We start from the raw sequence: 20,687 nt of genomic DNA on the forward strand, positions 1-20,687 counted from the left end.
GTATAATATTATTATATTTTATAGACACGATTACATGTTTTTTGAAATGTCTACGGATATCTTCGGTTTCCGATTCTTTAGTTGTACTTTCTATAATTGTCAATTAACATTAAAAATGCATAATAACGATTTTATTTTTTATAATCATTTAGTGTTCAAATGGTGTCAAAACACGTAGAAATCGAGAAAACATGCAAATTAATTTGAGTCAGAAATTCATAAAAAATGTTCTTTTTTAATCTAAGATTTGAAAACGTAAGACAAGATTCCTCATAAGTTTGTCTACCTTAATCAATAAAGAAAATGTAAACAAGCAAATCAAGAAAAAATTTAATAAGCGTTTGAATTTCACAATTTTACTAGATTGATACAATATATTCACAAGATATCTCACGTAGCGATTTTGTTATTTTGTTGTAATTCATAAACGGATAACTGCAGATACACGGACATTTAACAGAATGTTTCTACTTTAATTTTCTATACACCATCAAATGTCTATAATATTTCCACTGTCTCTGTGCTGTTTACGGACATTATCATGTATAGTGTAATACGGAATAGTATTGGAGAAATTAAAATGCATGGATCGTGCACAACAATCTACTGTATTATGTTATGAAAACTAAAAAAAAAATCGAAACTATAAAAACTTTACTTATACGCCTATAGGAGAATTAATGAACTAACGCCGTATATCGACACGTCTCCGTGAAACGTCCTCGTAACGGTTGTATGATGTTTGCGAACTATATAATATTTATCTTAAGTATTGTTTATAAAAACGGCACCGATCATATCCGCTGCCGCGCGAATCCTTCCGGGTTTCAATAATTGTCATGATCCATTTTCTCAGCAAATGGTGTACGTGGTTTTAGCTATGAGTTGTTGGTCCTGAAAAGGACCGTTTTACTTAGGTCTTTTTTCCCGTAATATATATTTTAGTCCACAACTAATTCGTAGTCTTCAATTTTCGTTTGGAATAGTTCTTCATGTGTTTATTGAGATTCTCCTCGTTTAAGATTCATCGTTTTGAGCGAAATTTTTCAATTAATTTCTCTCTATATCTCGTGATGGCTTCAGTGGTTGTTTCCTCAACGAACGTAGAACTTCCCGTCGAACTGCGTTGGAACTCTGTTTCCATGCATTGAACACATTCTCGGCGCCACATATTGTGATCTTGAAAAATTTTCTCAGACATCTTGACAGTTTGAAACCTTGAAGCAGACTGGTACTCTCCGACTCAAATGCGCCCGTATTTATACATAATGTGTCGTTATTGTTGCGTTCTGTGATTGGTCGACAGTAATCATCGGGCGCCAGTTACAACGGTATAACCGGTCGTGGTGATGATACAAGGAAAAAATAGTTTTGTTCTACCGGATGCTTTAATTTTAAACCTAATGGAGTATAGTTGTTATGCATTTTTCGTTTGTTACAAATATTTATATTTTTTTTTGGAAAAATCACTTCGTATAGAATTTTAGTAATACTCCAAACACAAGCGTTATGCTTAAAGGGGATTTAAATACATCTGAATATTATTATATATTATATAATATCAACCAAGTCGTTTTTTTTTCGTTGTTCGGGATAAACTCCGAAATGACTTGACAGATTTGGCTGATTTTTTTTTGTCGTGTTCGCAATTGCGAGTGCGAGAATTTTACGAGTGAAAATTTTCAGGAAACCACCAAGGAAAACTTGACGGGGCAAAAATACGACATTGACGTAATCAGTCACACCCCCGAAGAATAGTGACACAACTCAAAGAAATTCGTTATTGGAGTTATAACCGTACAAATGTACATAATATCATCCTATAATTTAGTATGCTTGACATTTTTGATTTATATAATATTAAAGTCAGTAAGAGCTCAAACGTCTTTATTTCTGCTTAAAATATTATATACTCTCGAGCTGGAATATCGACACTGCTGAGATGTGACTTTATTCTGGCCTGAACTTATGTTGTTAGACGATTTTGTTTCTAGTCTTAGCAGAACTAACGACACAAGACAAACTGAAATGAGAGTTACAATAAATCAAATGTACTTAATTTATTATTTTAAGCATACAAAAGTAAACTATACAATATTATGAGTGATATTAGATTGAAAAAAGTAAAATTAATCAAAAAGTCGATTTCCCAACATTATGACGATTTCAATTGCGTCACTGTTCTCTCAAGAGTGCGAACCGCCCGGTAAAATATAAGCCAAATGATAATATATACTTTTTATAACGAGGTTGCTATTGGTTACAAATTTATAAAACCGTTATTATGATTGAAGATAATTTTCGACCTGTATTTTACATTTGTGACACGTTTGCTTTTAACATTTATATTCGCACAATGGTGGCTGGGTTGCACCGCTCATCGGCGGTGACGGCAACGTATAACCTATTTGATAAGATGTCACACATTGTCCGCTATTCGAGTAATTTATTTATTTTTAGAAATATATCGTTAAAATTTGAACGAAATAACATATTAAACAAAGCATAACGGTGTTAGTTATTTCTTTGTAATTTAAAAATAATTTTCGTTCGTATATGAATCTATTAGAGTATAATATTATTATATTTTATAGACACGATTACATGTTTTTTGAAATGTCTACGGATATCTTCGGTTTCCGATTCTTTAGTTGTACTTTCTATAATTGTCAATTAACATTAAAAATGCATAATAACGATTTTATTTTTTATAATCATTTAGTGTTCAAATGGTGTCAAAACACGTAGAAATCGAGAAAACATGCAAATTAATTTGAGTCAGAAATTCATAAAAAATGTTCTTTTTTAATCTAAGATTTGAAAACGTAAGACAAGATTCCTCATAAGTTTGTCTACCTTAATCAATAAAGAAAATGTAAACAAGCAAATCAAGAAAAAATTTAATAAGCGTTTGAATTTCACAATTTTACTAGATTGATACAATATATTCACAAGATATCTCACGTAGCGATTTTGTTATTTTGTTGTAATTCATAAACGGATAACTGCAGATACACGGACATTTAACAGAATGTTTCTACTTTAATTTTCTATACACCATCAAATGTCTATAATATTTCCACTGTCTCTGTGCTGTTTACGGACATTATCATGTATAGTGTAATACGGAATAGTATTGGAGAAATTAAAATGCATGGATCGTGCACAACAATCTACTGTATTATGTTATGAAAACTAAAAAAAAAATCGAAACTATAAAAACTTTACTTATACGCCTATAGGAGAATTAATGAACTAACGCCGTATATCGACACGTCTCCGTGAAACGTCCTCGTAACGGTTGTATGATGTTTGCGAACTATATAATATTTATCTTAAGTATTGTTTATAAAAACGGCACCGATCATATCCGCTGCCGCGCGAATCCTTCCGGGTTTCAATAATTGTCATGATCCATTTTCTCAGCAAATGGTGTACGTGGTTTTAGCTATGAGTTGTTGGTCCTGAAAAGGACCGTTTTACTTAGGTCTTTTTTCCCGTAATATATATTTTAGTCCACAACTAATTCGTAGTCTTCAATTTTCGTTTGGAATAGTTCTTCATGTGTTTATTGAGATTCTCCTCGTTTAAGATTCATCGTTTTGAGCGAAATTTTTCAATTAATTTCTCTCTATATCTCGTGATGGCTTCAGTGGTTGTTTCCTCAACGAACGTAGAACTTCCCGTCGAACTGCGTTGGAACTCTGTTTCCATGCATTGAACACATTCTCGGCACCACATATTGTGATCTTGAAAAATTTTCTCAGACATCTTGACGGTTTGAAACCTTGAAGCAGACTGGTACTCTCCGACTCAAATGCGCCCGTATTTATACATAATGTGTCGTTATTGTTGCGTTCTGTGATTGGTCGACAGTAATCATCGGGCGCCAGTTACAACGGTATAACCGGTCGTGGTGACGATACCAGGAAAAAAATAGTTTTGTTCGTTCGGGTGGTTTAATTTTAAACCTAATGGAGTATAGTTGTTATGCATTTTTCGTTTGTTACAAATATTTATATTTTTTTTTGGAAAAATCACTTCGTATAGAATTTTAGTAATACTCCAAACACAAGCGTTATGCTTAAAGGGGATTTAAATACATCTGAATATTATTATATATTATATAATATCAACCAAGTCGTTTTTTTTTCGTTGTTCGGGATAAACTCCGAAATGACTTGACAGATTTGGCTGATTTTTTTTTGTCGTGTTCGCAATTGCGAGTGCGAGAATTTTACGAGTGAAAATTTTCAGGAAACCACCAAGGAAAACTTGACGGGGCAAAAATACGACATTGACGTAATCAGTCACACCCCCGAAGAATAGTGACACAACTCAAAGAAATTCGTTATTGGAGTTATAACCGTACAAATGTACATAATATCATCCTATATTTTAGTATGCTTGACATTTTTGATTTATATAATATTAAAGTCAGTAAGAGCTCAAACGTCTTTATTTCTGCTTAAAATAGTATATACTCTCGAGCTGGAATATCGACACTGCTGAGATGTGACTTTATTCTGGCCTGAACTTATGTTGTTAGACGATTTTGTTTCTAGTCTTAGCAGAACTAACGACACAAGACAAACTGAAATGAGAGTTACAATAAATCAAATGTACTTAATTTATTATTTTAAGCATACAAAAGTAAACTATACAATATTATGAGTGATATTAGATTGAAAAAAGTAAAATTAATCAAAAAGTCGATTTCCCAACATTATGACGATTTCAATTGCGTCACTGTTCTCTCAAGAGTGCGAACCGCCCGGTAAAATATAAGCCAAATGATAATATATACTTTTTATAACGAGGTTGCTATTGGTTACAAATTTATAAAACCGTTATTATGATTGAAGATAATTTTCGACCTGTATTTTACATTTGTGACACGTTTGGTTTTAACATTTATATTCGCACAATGGTGGCTGGGTTGCACCGCTCATCGGCGGTGACGGCAACGTATAACCTATTTGATAAGATGTCACACATTGTCCGCTATTCGAGTAATTTATTTATTTTTAGAAATATATCGTTAAAATTTGAACGAAATAACATATTAAACAAAGCATAACGGTGTTAGTTATTTCTTTGTAATTTAAAAATAATTTTCGTTCGTATATGAATCTATTAGAGTATAATATTATTATATTTTATAGACACGATTACATGTTTTTTGAAATGTCTACGGATATCTTCGGTTTCCGATTCTTTAGTTGTACTTTCTATAATTGTCAATTAACATTAAAAATGCATAATAACGATTTTATTTTTTATAATCATTTAGTGTTCAAATGGTGTCAAAACACGTAGAAATCGAGAAAACATGCAAATTAATTTGAGTCAGAAATTCATAAAAAATGTTCTTTTTTAATCTAAGATTTGAAAACGTAAGACAAGATTCCTCATAAGTTTGTCTACCTTAATCAATAAAGAAAATGTAAACAAGCAAATCAAGAAAAAATTTAATAAGCGTTTGAATTTCACAATTTTACTAGATTGATACAATATATTCACAAGATATCTCACGTAGCGATTTTGTTATTTTGTTGTAATTCATAAACGGATAACTGCAGATACACGGACATTTAACAGAATGTTTCTACTTTAATTTTCTATACACCATCAAATGTCTATAATATTTCCACTGTCTCTGTGCTGTTTACGGACATTATCATGTATAGTGTAATACGGAATAGTATTGGAGAAATTAAAATGCATGGATCGTGCACAACAATCTACTGTATTATGTTATGAAAACTTAAAAAGTAATAATTAAATCGAAACTATAAAAACTTTACTTATACGCCTATAGGAGAATTAATGAACTAACGCCGTATATCGACACGTCTCCGTGAAACGTCCTCGTAACGGTTGTATGATGTTTGCGAACTATATAATATTTATCTTAAGTATTGTTTATAAAAACGGCACCGATCGTATCCGCTGCCGCGCGAATCCTTCCGGGTTTCAATAATTGTCATGATCCATTTTCTCAGCAAATGGTGTACGTGGTTTTAGCTATGAGTTGTTGGTCCTGAAAAGGACCGTTTTACTTAGGTCTTTTTTCCCGTAATAGATATTTTAGTCCACAACTAATTCGTGGTCTTCAATTTTTGTTTGAAATAGTTCTTCATGTGTTCATTGAAAACCTCCTCGTCTAAGATTCTTCGTTTTGTGCGAAATTTTTTAATTATTTTCTCTTCATATCTCGTGATGGCTTCAGTGGTTGTTTCCTCAACGAACGAAGAACTTCCCGTCAAACTGCGTTGGAACTCTGTTTCCATGCACCGAACACATTCTCGGCGAAACATATTGTGCTCTTGTAAAATTTGCTCAGACATCTTGACTGTATGAAACCTTGAAGCAGACTGGTACTCTCCGACTCAAATGCGCCCGTCTTTATACATTATGTGTCGGTGTTGTGCGTTTTGTGATTGGTCGACAGTTATCATTGGGCACTGGTGTCAACGGTATAACCGGTCGTGGTGATGATACAAGGAAAAAATAGTTTTGTTCTACCGGATGCTTTAATTTTAAACCTAATGGAGTATAGTTGTTATGCATTTTTCGTTTGTTACAAATATTTATATTTTTTTTTGGAAAAATCACTTCGTATAGAATTTTAGTAATACTACAAACACAAGCGTTATGCTTAAAGGGTATTTAAAAACATCTGAATATTATGATTTATTATATAATATCAACCAAGTGGTTTTTTTTTTTCGTTGTTCGGGATAAACTCCGAATTGACTTGACCGATTTGGATGATTTGTTTTTTGTCATGTTCGCAATTGTGAGTGCGAGATTTTTACGAGTGACAATCTTCAGGAAACCACTAAAGAAATAAAGGAAAACTGGACGGGGCAAAAATACGACATTGACGTAATCAGTCACACCCCCGAAGAATAGTGACACAACTCAAAGAAATTCGTTATTGGAGTTATAACCGTACAAATGTACATAATATCATCCTATATTTTAGTATGCTTGACATTTTTGATTTATATAATATTAAAGTCAGTAAGAACTCAAACGTCTTTATTTCTGCTTAAAATATTATATACTCTCGAGCTGGAATATCGACACTGCTGAGATGTGACTTTATTCTGGCCTGAACTTATGTTGTTAGACGATTTTGTTTCTAGTCTTAGCAGAACTAACGACACAAGACAAACTGAAATGAGAGTTACAATAAATCAAATGTACTTAATTTATTATTTTAAGCATACAAAAGTAAACTATACAATATTATGAGTGATATTAGATTGAAAAAAGTAAAATTAATCAAAAAGTCGATTTCCCAACATTATGACGATTTCAATTGCGTCACTGTTCTCTCAAGAGTGCGAACCGCCCGGTAAAATATAAGCCAAATGATAATATATACTTTTTATAACGAGGTTGCTATTGGTTACAAATTTATAAAACCGTTATTATGATTGAAGATAATTTTCGACCTGTATTTTACATTTGTGACACGTTTGGTTTTAACATTTATATTCGCACAATGGTGGCTGGGTTGCACCGCTCATCGGCGGTGACGGCAACGTATAACCTATTTGATAAGATGTCACACATTGTCCGCTATTCGAGTAATTTATTTATTTTTAGAAATATATCGTTAAAATTTGAACGAAATAACATATTAAACAAAGCATAACGGTGTTAGTTATTTCTTTGTAATTTAAAAATAATTTTCGTTCGTATATGAATCTATTAGAGTATAATATTATTATATTTTATAGACACGATTACATGTTTTTTGAAATGTCTACGGATATCTTCGGTTTCCGATTCTTTAGTTGTACTTTCTATAATTGTCAATTAACATTAAAAATGCATAATAACGATTTTATTTTTTATAATCATTTAGTGTTCAAATGGTGTCAAAACACGTAGAAATCGAGAAAACATGCAAATTAATTTGAGTCAGAAATTCATAAAAAATGTTCTTTTTTAATCTAAGATTTGAAAACGTAAGACAAGATTCCTCATAAGTTTGTCTACCTTAATCAATAAAGAAAATGTAAACAAGCAAATCAAGAAAAAATTTAATAAGCGTTTGAATTTCACAATTTTACTAGATTGATACAATATATTCACAAGATATCTCACGTAGCGATTTTGTTATTTTGTTGTAATTCATAAACGGATAACTGCAGATACACGGACATTTAACAGAATGTTTCTATTTTAATTTTCTATACACCATCAAATGTCTATAATATTTCCACTGTCTCTGTGCTGTTTACGGACATTATCATGTATAGTGTAATACGGAATAGTATTGGAGAAATTAAAATGCATGGATCGTGTACAACAATCTACTGTATTATGTTATGAAAAATAAAAAATAGTAAATAAATCGAAACTATAAAAACTTTACTTATACGCCTATAGGAGAATTAATGAACTAACGCCGTATATCGACACGTCTCCGTGAAACGTCCTCTTAACGTTTGTATGATGTTTGCGAACTATATAATATTTATCTTAAGTATTGTTTTTTAAAAACTGCACCGATCGTATCCGCTGCCGCGTGTATCGGTCCGGGTTTCAATAATTGTCATTACCTATTTTCTCAGCAAATGGTGTACGTGGTTTTAGGTTTTGAGTTGATGGTCCTGAAAAGGACCGTTTTAATTAGGTCTTTTTTCCCGTAATAGATATTTTAGTCCACAACTAATTCGTGGTCTTCAATTTTTGTTTGAAATAGTTCTTCATGTGTTCATTGAAAACCTCCTCGTCTAAGATTCTTCGTTTTGTGCGAAATTTTTTAATTATTTTCTCTTCATATCTCGTGATGGCTTCAGTGGTTGTTTCCTCAACGAACGAAGAACTTCCCGTCAAACTGCGTTGGAACTCTGTTTCCATGCACCGAACACATTCTCGGCGAAACATATTGTGCTCTTGTAAAATTTGCTCAGACATCTTGACTGTATGAAACCTTGAAGCAGACTGGTACTCTCCGACTCAAATGCGCCCGTCTTTATACATTATGTGTCGGTGTTGTGCGTTTTGTGATTGGTCGACAGTTATCATTGGGCACTGGTGTCAACGGTATAACCGGTCGTGGTGATGATACAAGGAAAAAATAGTTTTGTTCTACCGGATGCTTTAATTTTAAACCTAATGGAGTATAGTTGTTATGCATTTTTCGTTTGTTACAAATATTTATATTTTTTTTTGGAAAAATCACTTCGTATAGAATTTTAGTAATACTACAAACACAAGCGTTATGCTTAAAGGGTATTTAAAAACATCTGAATATTATGATTTATTATATAATATCAACCAAGTGGTTTTTTTTTTTCGTTGTTCGGGATAAACTCCGAATTGACTTGACCGATTTGGATGATTTGTTTTTTGTCATGTTCGCAATTGTGAGTGCGAGATTTTTACGAGTGACAATCTTCAGGAAACCACTAAAGAAATAAAGGAAAACTGGACGGGGCAAAAATACGACATTGACGTAATCAGTCGCACCCCCGAAGAATAGTGACACAACTCAAAGAAATTCGTTATTGGAGTTATAACCGTACAAATTTACATAATATCATCCTATATTTTAGTATGCCTGACATTTTTGATTTATATAATATTAAAGTCAGTAAGAGCTCAAACGTCTTTATTTCTGCTTAAAATATTATATACTCTCGAGCCGGAATATCGACACTGCTGAGATGTGACTTTATTCTGGCCTGAACTTATGTTGTTAGACGATTTTGTTTCTAGTCTTAGCAGAACTAACGACACAAGACAAACTGAAATGAGAGTTACAATAAATCAAAGGTACTTAATTTATTATTTTAAGCATACAAAAGTAAACTATACAATATTATGAGTGATATTAGATTGAAAAAAGTAAAATTAATCAAAAAGTCGATTTCCCAACATTATGACGATTTCGTTTGCGTCACTGTTCTCTCAAGAGTGCGAACCGCCCGGTAAAATATAAGCCAAATGATAATATATACTTTTTATAACGAGGTTGCTATTGGTTACAAATTTATAAAACCGTTATTATGATTGAAGATAATTTTCGACCTGTATTTTACATTTGTGACACGTTTGGTTTTAACATTTATATTCGCACAATGGTGGCTGGGTTGTACCGCTCATCGGCGGTGACGGCATCGTATAACCTATTTGATATGATGTCTCACATTGTCCGCTATTCGAGTAATTTATTTATTTTTAGAAATATACCGTTAAAATTTAAACGAAATAACATATTAATCAAAGCATAACATAATGATTTTAGTTATTTCTTTGTAATTTAAGAATAATTTTCGTTGGTATTTGAATCTATTAAGGTATAATATTATTATATTTTATAGACACGATTACATGTTTTTTGAAATGTCTACGGATATCTTCGGTTTCCGATTCTTTAGTTGTACTTTCTATAATTGTCAATTAACATTAAAAATGCATAATAACGATTTTATTTTTTATAATCATTTAGTGTTCAAATGGTGTCAAAACACGTAGAAATCGAGAAAACATGCAAATTAATTTGAGTCAGAAATTCATAAAAAATGTTCTTTTTTAATCTAAGATTTGAAAACGTAAGACAAGATTCCTCATAAGTTTGTCTACCTTAATCAATAAAGAAAATGTAAACAAGCAAATCAAGAAAAAATTTAATAAGCGTTTGAATTTCACAATTTTACTAGATTGATACAATATATTCACAAGATATCTCACGTAGCGATTTTGTTATTTTGTTGTAATTCATAAACGGATAACTGCAGATACACGGACATTTAACAGAATGTTTCTATTTTAATTTTCTATACACCATCAAATGTCTATAATATTTCCACTGTCTCTGTGCTGTTTACGGACATTATCATGTATAGTGTAATACGGAATAGTATTGGAGAAATTAAAATGCATGGATCGTGCACAACAATCTACTGTATTATGTTATGAAAACTTAAAAAGTAATAATTAAATCGAAACTATAAAAACTTTACTTATACGCCTATAGGAGAATTAATGAACTAACGCCGTATATCGACACGTCTCCGTGAAACGTCCTCGTAACGGTTGTATGATGTTTGCGAACTATATAATATTTATCTTAAGTATTGTTTATAAAAACGGCACCGACCGTATCCGCTGCCGCGCGAATCCTTCCGGGTTTCAATAATTGTCATGATCCATTTTCTCAGTAAATGGTGTACGTGGTTTTAGCTATGAGTTGTTGGTCCTGAAAAGGACCGTTTTACTTAGGTCTTTTTTCCCGTAATAGATATTTTAGTCCACAACTAATTCGTGGTCTTCAATTTTTGTTTGAAATAGTTCTTCATGTGTTCATTGAAAACCTCCTCGTCTAAGATTCTTCGTTTTGTGCGAAATTTTTTAATTATTTTCTCTTCATATCTCGTGATGGCTTCAGTGGTTGTTTCCTCAACGAACGAAGAACTTCCCGTCAAACTGCGTTGGAACTCTGTTTCCATGCACCGAACACATTCTCGGCGAAACATATTGTGCTCTTGTAAAATTTGCTCAGACATCTTGACTGTATGAAACCTTGAAGCAGACTGGTACTCTCCGACTCAAATGCGCCCGTCTTTATACATTATGTGTCGGTGTTGTGCGTTTTGTGATTGGTCGACAGTTATCATTGGGCACTGGTGTCAACGGTATAACCGGTCGTGGTGATGATACAAGGAAAAAATAGTTTTGTTCTACCGGATGCTTTAATTTTAAACCTAATGGAGTATAGTTGTTATGCATTTTTCGTTTGTTACAAATATTTATATTTTTTTTTGGAAAAATCACTTCGTATAGAATTTTAGTAATACTACAAACACAAGCGTTATGCTTAAAGGGTATTTAAAAACATCTGAATATTATGATTTATTATATAATATCAACCAAGTGGTTTTTTTTTTTCGTTGTTCGGGATAAACTCCGAATTGACTTGACCGATTTGGATGATTTGTTTTTTGTCATGTTCGCAATTGTGAGTGCGAGATTTTTACGAGTGACAATCTTCAGGAAACCACTAAAGAAATAAAGGAAAACTGGACGGGGCAAAAATACGACATTGACGTAATCAGTCGCACCCCCGAAGAATAGTGACACAACTCAAAGAAATTCGTTATTGGAGTTATAACCGTACAAATTTACATAATATCATCCTATATTTTAGTATGCCTGACATTTTTGATTTATATAATATTAAAGTCAGTAAGAGCTCAAACGTCTTTATTTCTGCTTAAAATATTATATACTCTCGAGCCGGAATATCGACACTGCTGAGATGTGACTTTATTCTGGCCTGAACTTATGTTGTTAGACGATTTTGTTTCTAGTCTTAGCAGAACTAACGACACAAGACAAACTGAAATGAGAGTTACAATAAATCAAAGGTACTTAATTTATTATTTTAAGCATACAAAAGTAAACTATACAATATTATGAGTGATATTAGATTGAAAAAAGTAAAATTAATCAAAAAGTCGATTTCCCAACATTATGACGATTTCGTTTGCGTCACTGTTCTCTCAAGAGTGCGAACCGCCCGGTAAAATATAAGCCAAATGATAATATATACTTTTTATAACGAGGTTGCTATTGGTTACAAATTTATAAAACCGTTATTATGATTGAAGATAATTTTCGACCTGTATTTTACATTTGTGACACGTTTGCTTTTAACATTTATATTCGCACAATGGTGGCTGGGTTGTACCGCTCATCGGCGGTGACGGCATCGTATAACCTATTTGATATGATGTCTCACATTGTCCGCTATTCGAGTAATTTATTTATTTTTAGAAATATATCGTTAAAATTTGAACGAAATAACATATTAAACAAAGCATAACGGTGTTAGTTATTTCTTTGTAATTTAAAAATAATTTTCGTTCGTATATGAATCTATTAGAGTATAATATTATTATATTTTATAGACACGATTACATGTTTTTTGAAATGTCTACGGATATCTTCGGTTTCCGATTCTTTAGTTGTACTTTCTATAATTGTCAATTAACATTAAAAATGCATAATAACGATTTTATTTTTTATAATCATTTAGTGTTCAAATGGTGTCAAAACACGTAGAAATCGAGAAAACATGCAAATTAATTTGAGTCAGAAATTCATAAAAAATGTTCTTTTTTAATCTAAGATTTGAAAACGTAAGACAAGATTCCTCATAAGTTTGTCTACCTTAATCAATAAAGAAAATGTAAACAAGCAAATCAAGAAAAAATTTAATAAGCGTTTGAATTTCACAATTTTACTAGATTGATACAATATATTCACAAGATATCTCACGTAGCGATTTTGTTATTTTGTTGTAATTCATAAACGGATAACTGCAGATACACGGACATTTAACAGAATGTTTCTATTTTAATTTTCTATACACCATCAAATGTCTATAATATTTCCACTGTCTCTGTGCTGTTTACGGACATTATCATGTATAGTGTAATACGGAATAGTATTGGAGAAATTAAAATGCATGGATCGTGCACAACAATCTACTGTATTATGTTATGAAAACTTAAAAAGTAATAATTAAATCGAAACTATAAAAACTTTACTTATACGCCTATAGGAGAATTAATGAACTAACGCCGTATATCGACACGTCTCCGTGAAACGTCCTCGTAACGGTTGTATGATGTTTGCGAACTATATAATATTTATCTTAAGTATTGTTTATAAAAACGGCACCGACCGTATCCGCTGCCGCGCGAATCCTTCCGGGTTTCAATAATTGTCATGATCCATTTTCTCAGCAAATGGTGTACGTGGTTTTAGCTATGAGTTGTTGGTCCTGAAAAGGACCGTTTTACTTAGGTCTTTTTTCCCGTAATAGATATTTTAGTCCACAACTAATTCGTGGTCTTCAATTTTTGTTTGAAATAGTTCTTCATGTGTTCATTGAAAACCTCCTCGTCTAAGATTCTTCGTTTTGTGCGAAATTTTTTAATTATTTTCTCTTCATATCTCGTGATGGCTTCAGTGGTTGTTTCCTCAACGAACGAAGAACTTCCCGTCAAACTGCGTTGGAACTCTGTTTCCATGCACCGAACACATTCTCGGCGAAACATATTGTGCTCTTGTAAAATTTGCTCAGACATCTTGACTGTATGAAACCTTGAAGCAGACTGGTACTCTCCGACTCAAATGCGCCCGTCTTTATACATTATGTGTCGGTGTTGTGCGTTTTGTGATTGGTCGACAGTTATCATTGGGCACTGGTGTCAACGGTATAACCGGTCGTGGTGATGATACAAGGAAAAAATAGTTTTGTTCTACCGGATGCTTTAATTTTAAACCTAATGGAGTATAGTTGTTATGCATTTTTCGTTTGCTACAAATATTTATATTTTTTTTTGGAAAAATCACTTCGTATAGAATTTTAGTAATACTCCAAACACAAGCGTTATGCTTAAAGGGGATTTAAATACATCTGAATATTATTATATATTATATAATATCAACCAAGTCGTTTTTTTTTCGTTGTTCGGGATAAACTCCGAAATGACTTGACAGATTTGGCTGATTTTTTTTTGTCGTGTTCGCAATTGCGAGTGCGAGAATTTTACGAGTGAAAATTTTCAGGAAACCACCAAGGAAAACTTGACGGGGCAAAAATACGACATTGACGTAATCAGTCGCACCCCCGAAGAATAGTGACACAACTCAAAGAAATTCGTTATTGGAGTTATAACCGTACAAATTTACATAATATCATCCTATATTTTAGTATGCCTGACATTTTTGATTTATATAATATTAAAGTCAGTAAGAGCTCAAACGTCTTTATTTCTGCTTAAAATATTATATACTCTCGAGCCGGAATATCGACACTGCTGAGATGTGACTTTATTCTGGCCTGAACTTATGTTGTTAGACGATTTTGTTTCTAGTCTTAGCAGAACTAACGACACAAGACAAACTGAAATGAGAGTTACAATAAATCAAAGGTACTTAATTTATTATTTTAAGCATACAAAAGTAAACTATACAATATTATGAGTGATATTAGATTGAAAAAAGTAAAATTAATCAAAAAGTCGATTTCCCAACATTATGACGATTTCGTTTGCGTCACTGTTCTCTCAAGAGTGCGAACCGCCCGGTAAAATATAAGCCAAATGATAATATATACTTTTTATAACGAGGTTGCTATTGGTTACAAATTTATAAAACCGTTATTATGATTGAAGATAATTTTCGACCTGTATTTTACATTTGTGACACGTTTGGTTTTAACATTTATATTCGCACAATGGTGGCTGGGTTGTACCGCTCATCGGCGGTGACGGCATCGTATAACCTATTTGATATGATGTCTCACATTGTCCGCTATTCGAGTAATTTATTTATTTTTAGAAATATACCGTTAAAATTTAAACGAAATAACATATTAATCAAAGCATAACATAATGATTTTAGTTATTTCTTTGTAATTTAAGAATAATTTTCGTTGGTATTTGAATCTATTAAGGTATAATATTATTATATTTTATAGACACGATTACATGTTTTTTGAAATGTCTACGGATATCTTCGGTTTCCGATTCTTTAGTTGTACTTTCTATAATTGTCAATTAACATTAAAAATGCATAATAACGATTTTATTTTTTATAATCATTTAGTGTTCAAATGGTGTCAAAACACGTAGAAATCGAGAAAACATGCAAATTAATTTGAGTCAGATATTCATAAAAAATGTTCTTTTTTAATCTAAGATTTGAAAACGTAAGACAAGATTCCTCATAAGTTTGTCTACCTTAATCAATAAAGAAAATGTAAACAAGCAAATCAAGAAAAAATTTAATAAGCGTTTGAATTTCACAATTTTACTAGATTGATACAATATATTCACAAGATATCTCACGTAGCGATTTTGTTATTTTGTTGTAATTCATAAACGGATAACTGCAGATACACGGACATTTAACAGAATGTTTCTATTTTAATTTTCTATACACCATCAAATGTCTATAATATTTTCACTGTCTCTGTGCTGTTAACGGACATTATCATGTATAGTGTAATACGGAATAGTATTGGAGAAATTAAAATGCATGGATCGTGTACAACAATCTACTATATTATGTTATGAAAAATAAAAAATAATAAATAAATAGAAACTGTAAAAACTTTACTTATACGCTGCCTATAGGAGAATTAATGAACTATCGCCGTATATCGACACGTCTCCGTGAAACGTCCTCTTAACGGTTGTATGATGTTTGCGAACTATATAATATTTATCTTAAGTATTGTTTATAAAAACAGCACCGATCATATCCGCTGCCGCGTATATCGGTCCGGGTTTCAATAATTGTCATGACCCATTTTCTCAGCAAATGTTGTACGTGGTTTTAGGTTTTGAGTTGTTGTTCCTGAAAAGGACCGTTTTGATTAGGTCTGTTTGTTCGGCCTGGTGGTTTAATTTTAAACCTAATGGAGTATTGTTGTTATGCCTTTTTTGTTTGTTACAATTATTTATATTTTTTTTTGGAAAAATGACTTCGTATAGAATATAAGTAATACTCCAAACACAAACGTTATGGTTAAAGGGGATTTAAAAACATCTGAATATTATTATTTATTATATTATATCAACCAAGTCGTTTTTTTTTTTTTTGTACGGGATAAACTCCGAAATGACTTGACCGATTTGCCTGTTTTATTTTTGTTATTTTTGCAATTGTGAGTGCGAGATTTTTACGAGTGACAATTTTCAGGAAACTACCAAGGAAAAGAAGGAAAACTGGACGGGGCAAAAATACTTATTAGATCTGCCATTCAGTGAGATGTTGATATGTGAAGAGATGATCAGCTATTGTGGACTACCTGCCTCGCGATTCAATTCTCGGGTGGTTGCGACCTATGCTTTTTGTCACGACTCTGTATGGAAGTGACCAAGGATCAGTGTCAATGGAGCCGTAAAGATCAGACCAACTCTTTGCTTGAGCGTTTTTAATTGCTATTTGGAACTTCTTCCTCTCTGCGGTATAAGCTTTGTGGAGAAGTAGCATTGTTCGGGGTATCCCGCTGTGCTTGAAACGAAGCGTTGCTATACCATCGTTCCATCAGTCGGACCTGCTTCTTGCCTGTGAAAGGAGGAGTTCTGGATGGTATACAGGAGTCGCAAACTGAGGAGAGGTTCGTGACCAGCTGATCAGCAGCTTTGTCGGAGGTTGTGGTGGTGTCAGTGCGAGGAGTTGGGAAGGCGGCCAGGTGAGTGGCCAGGGAAACCATGTCTAGACGTCTGAATGGCTACCCACTGAGTCATCTAGTAGGATCTTGTAGATCAGGAGCCTGTTGTGACCAGAATTGAATATACCTATGATCACTTGCCGAATCGACTGCTTCAATGACCCTCTAACCCACGAGGGAGATGGTTGGTCCAGAGGGGTGGAAGGTGATATCAATGATTCACTCAGCGTTGGACCTGGCGTAGGGACCCGGCACTGTTTCCAGCTGATGCGGATGATGGTCAGTTTTTGGCAGTCCGCAACTCTAACGGTAGCTGTGGCCATTTGCCAACCTCCGCGGATAGTCCACAGGCCGGTTACTTTTACTTCGTCCTCCGAGGGTAGATCGTCGCTGTGTATAGCTTTAAAAATGGCTCCCTGGACTTCCTTTTTGGTGGTCACTTTGTCGAGGTCCATGATTTTGACTTCGGTGGTGTGTTGGAGCCTGGTGACGGTGGATCCGGAGATAGCATCGGCCAGTTTGTCCTGGATGACGGAGGTGGCCGCTGCTGCTTTGGAACCTTTGGTAAGCTCCACGAGGAGACGACCTTTCATTCTTTTCCTGATGGCCGTGACGTGCTTGCTCAAATTATTCTATAATTTCGACCACGACGACAACGACGACGACATACGCGGGTCCCCTCCTCTCTGTGCCATTACTTTTGCCGCGTATGTACAGCGGCCGCCCCTATGGGGGCCATCAGGCCGATGCTTAGTACGTTAATGCGGACCTAACGGAGTTGATGAAGTTGCTAAAGAGCTACAAACTATGTTGCGACAGTATCCCCCAAAACTCCCAGTCATCGTCACAGCCCATGGCGACCATGTCCATTGCGTCCACGTCTGCCGACAGTCAAACTCGGATTGTCGGTGTATATGGTTGCAACGATCCGTCCTCTATCACCAACATGGACGACGACGCCTTCGAAGACGCGTTTGGGCGATACGCCTCACGTCGTCGGACTGGGAAAGCATCGTGCGATATTTTTCTACAGACGGCCGGGAACCCCAACAAATTGACGGCGTCGGTTCCTATGGAGGATTATGTGATGGACGCAATTTTGTACAAGTATGTGATGAAAAATTATTTGCAATATGTTCGTCGTTCGTATTTAAAAGAAGTGTTCATGTCGACCATGGTTAAAAAATACGGTCCATCGTATCAATACGATTTGGTTAATTTAAATAAATATAAATTTCGGACCACAGAAGTTGACATTTTGTATAACAGACATTTGCCCAGTGTACGAAATTACGAAAATAAATTTCAAATGTTTCAAAATCATAAATACTATTACGAACCGTTTGAAGCAACTCCGTTTTATATTCATATAAATGAACTCGTTTATAGTATGTCGGATAAATTAAAAATATACAAAGGTACTAGCAAAATACTCGCGCCTAAACAATGTCAATTTTGTTTATACCAACACTATAGGGAAAATACACGTCATAATAAAAAATTGGTGAAATTATGCTATCCGTTATTAAACCAAGCTACTTATGACCATATATTCGACCACATGTACGATCCTAATTATATGGATAATATTGACTTTTCATAAATTTAGGAAGTCAGATCTCGAAGGACTCAGGGACACGAAGGAAATGTGGAAATATGCGTCAATGAAATGCCGAACGACGTTCCCAGAGAGCTCAGTGCATTTGCAGAACATCAAGACGGCGATGCGAACCACTCTCCCGTTGATGAAGACTTCGGATACCATGAGAGAGGTTCCAGTGTCCAGCCAGTATGCGAGTATCCAACGTCGCTAAAAAATTTGTTGTACCAGTATCCATGTTGCCCACCCGACGCGTTCACTAATATTAAGGAATTTTACTTGAATAATAAATTAAATTGTATACTAGAAGAAGATAAAAAATTTAAAGTAGCTCTTAGGAATTGGTGCGCTATTATACGGGACTGGAGTATTAATGAATTCGTTGAATATTATAATAAACCTAACGTAAAACCGTATTTTAACGCGTACGCTAGAGGTCCTGGAACAGTTTATTACGATATCGATAAATCCGTTTCAATAGCTTCCGAGTTATTGATGTATCAATTTGAAAACAACGAGGGTCTTATTTGTCGATTTTTACAAACTCTAGTCAATATATTAGATAAAAAAATTCTGAAAAGAAATAGCATGCTAGTACATTCTCCTCCCAGCGCGGGCAAAAATTATTTTTTCGATGCCGTCGCCGCCTTTTTTTTGAATTACGGTATGTTCGGAACTGCCAACAAAACGAATAATTTCAGTTTTTCCGATGGCGCTGGCAAACGTCTCGTCATATGGAACGAACCTAATTACGAGGTGTATCATTTGGAAAAAATGAAAGAGCTACTAGGAGGGGATACCACTAGAGTGCATGTTAAATACAAAAACGATGTTCCCCTGCAAGGCCCCCCGATAATATTATTAACCAATCACTATTTATCAATAATCAATGACCCATCGTTCAAAGACCGTTTATCAGTGTACACGTGGATAAGCGCACCTTTCCTAAAAATGTACAATAAAAAACTGTCACCATTATTTTTTTATCATTTATTAAATAAATACAATATTACATATTATTGAATCGTGTGTTATTATTTATTACGTATCTTATTCTATTGTTACAAATTGATTGTACATCGACGACAAATCGTCACGGAAAAAGAACTGGCCCTGTGTAGTAGATAAATTGTGATGCATCACACCGTCTTCGAATGGAATATGAATTTTGTCAAAGTGCGTGAATTGGAACGGTGCTCCGAATTCAACAACCATTTCAGTGTTGACCTCAAACACGACTTCAATGTCAGTGAAACTGCTAGGTTTTATTGCTTGACTGGTGGTAGTCAATCTGTGTACCAGATAGACGCCCACGTGCAACGACGGTTGTTTTTCGACTGCGCTGTCATATGTATTGACCGCATTCCAATGGTCTAAAATAACGTTTGCTATCAAACAATTTCGTGTACGCATCTTCTCGCAGTTCTTTGGTCTCCGTATCGTTCACTTTTTCCGTATTTTTACCAATTTTGATTTGTGTGAATCCAGCTCTTCGGTTTTTCTTGTTCACCATAATAACAGTGTCATTTCCTTTAACCGATTTTCCGGAAATCCCGTTAAAAACTCCTTCTATAGGTTTTCCCAACAATCCCAATTTAGGGCTGTACGAATACTCGGCAATAGTTTTCCCGGTTGTGAAACTAGCATCAATTTTGGTGATGAGTTCGTTTAACAATGGCCAACCGAGTTTTGTGCTGTGTCCTTTGTCCGCGACCATTGTGTAATAATGATTGTTGTGAAACGGTAAGTGAAAATAATAATTCGGTATACCGTCGAATTCACCGGTAAAAATCGGTTTTCCATCGTACTTACACCCGTACATTGCTTGTATGGTTTCCTCTTGATATTTACTATTGTCATCGGAAC

At 34.0% G+C, this 20,687-nt stretch overlaps 1 protein-coding gene across 1 annotated transcript; it reads left to right on the plus strand.

The window, feature by feature from the left end:
* The first annotated feature begins 17,674 nt into the window (after nucleotides 1-17,674).
* Nucleotides 17,675-19,035, plus strand: LOC132952490 (uncharacterized). Its single transcript, XM_061024831.1, has 3 exons — nucleotides 17,675-17,785; nucleotides 17,976-18,328; nucleotides 18,831-19,035. Exons 1-3 carry the CDS (start codon nucleotides 17,675-17,677, stop codon nucleotides 19,033-19,035), a joined length of 669 nt encoding a protein of 222 aa, XP_060880814.1.
* Nucleotides 19,036-20,687: the final 1,652 nt, after the last annotated feature.

The sequence above is a fragment of the Metopolophium dirhodum genome, chromosome 1, assembly GCF_019925205.1.
Source record: "Metopolophium dirhodum isolate CAU chromosome 1, ASM1992520v1, whole genome shotgun sequence".
In the NCBI taxonomy this organism is placed as follows: Eukaryota; Metazoa; Arthropoda; class Insecta; order Hemiptera; family Aphididae; genus Metopolophium; species Metopolophium dirhodum.

Excerpts from the sequence above, each read along its gene's own strand:
- LOC132952490 (XM_061024831.1), top strand. The coding sequence starts at position 17,675 with ATGATTTTGACTTCGGTGGTGTGTTGGAGCCTGGTGACGGTGGATCCG. Across the intron at positions 17,786-17,975 it reads CTGCTGCTTTGGAACCTTTG|TACGTTAATGCGGACCTAAC; the intron begins GTAAGCTCCACG and ends GCCGATGCTTAG. Across the intron at positions 18,329-18,830 it reads ATGGACGCAATTTTGTACAA|GAAGTCAGATCTCGAAGGAC; the intron begins GTATGTGATGAA and ends TCATAAATTTAG.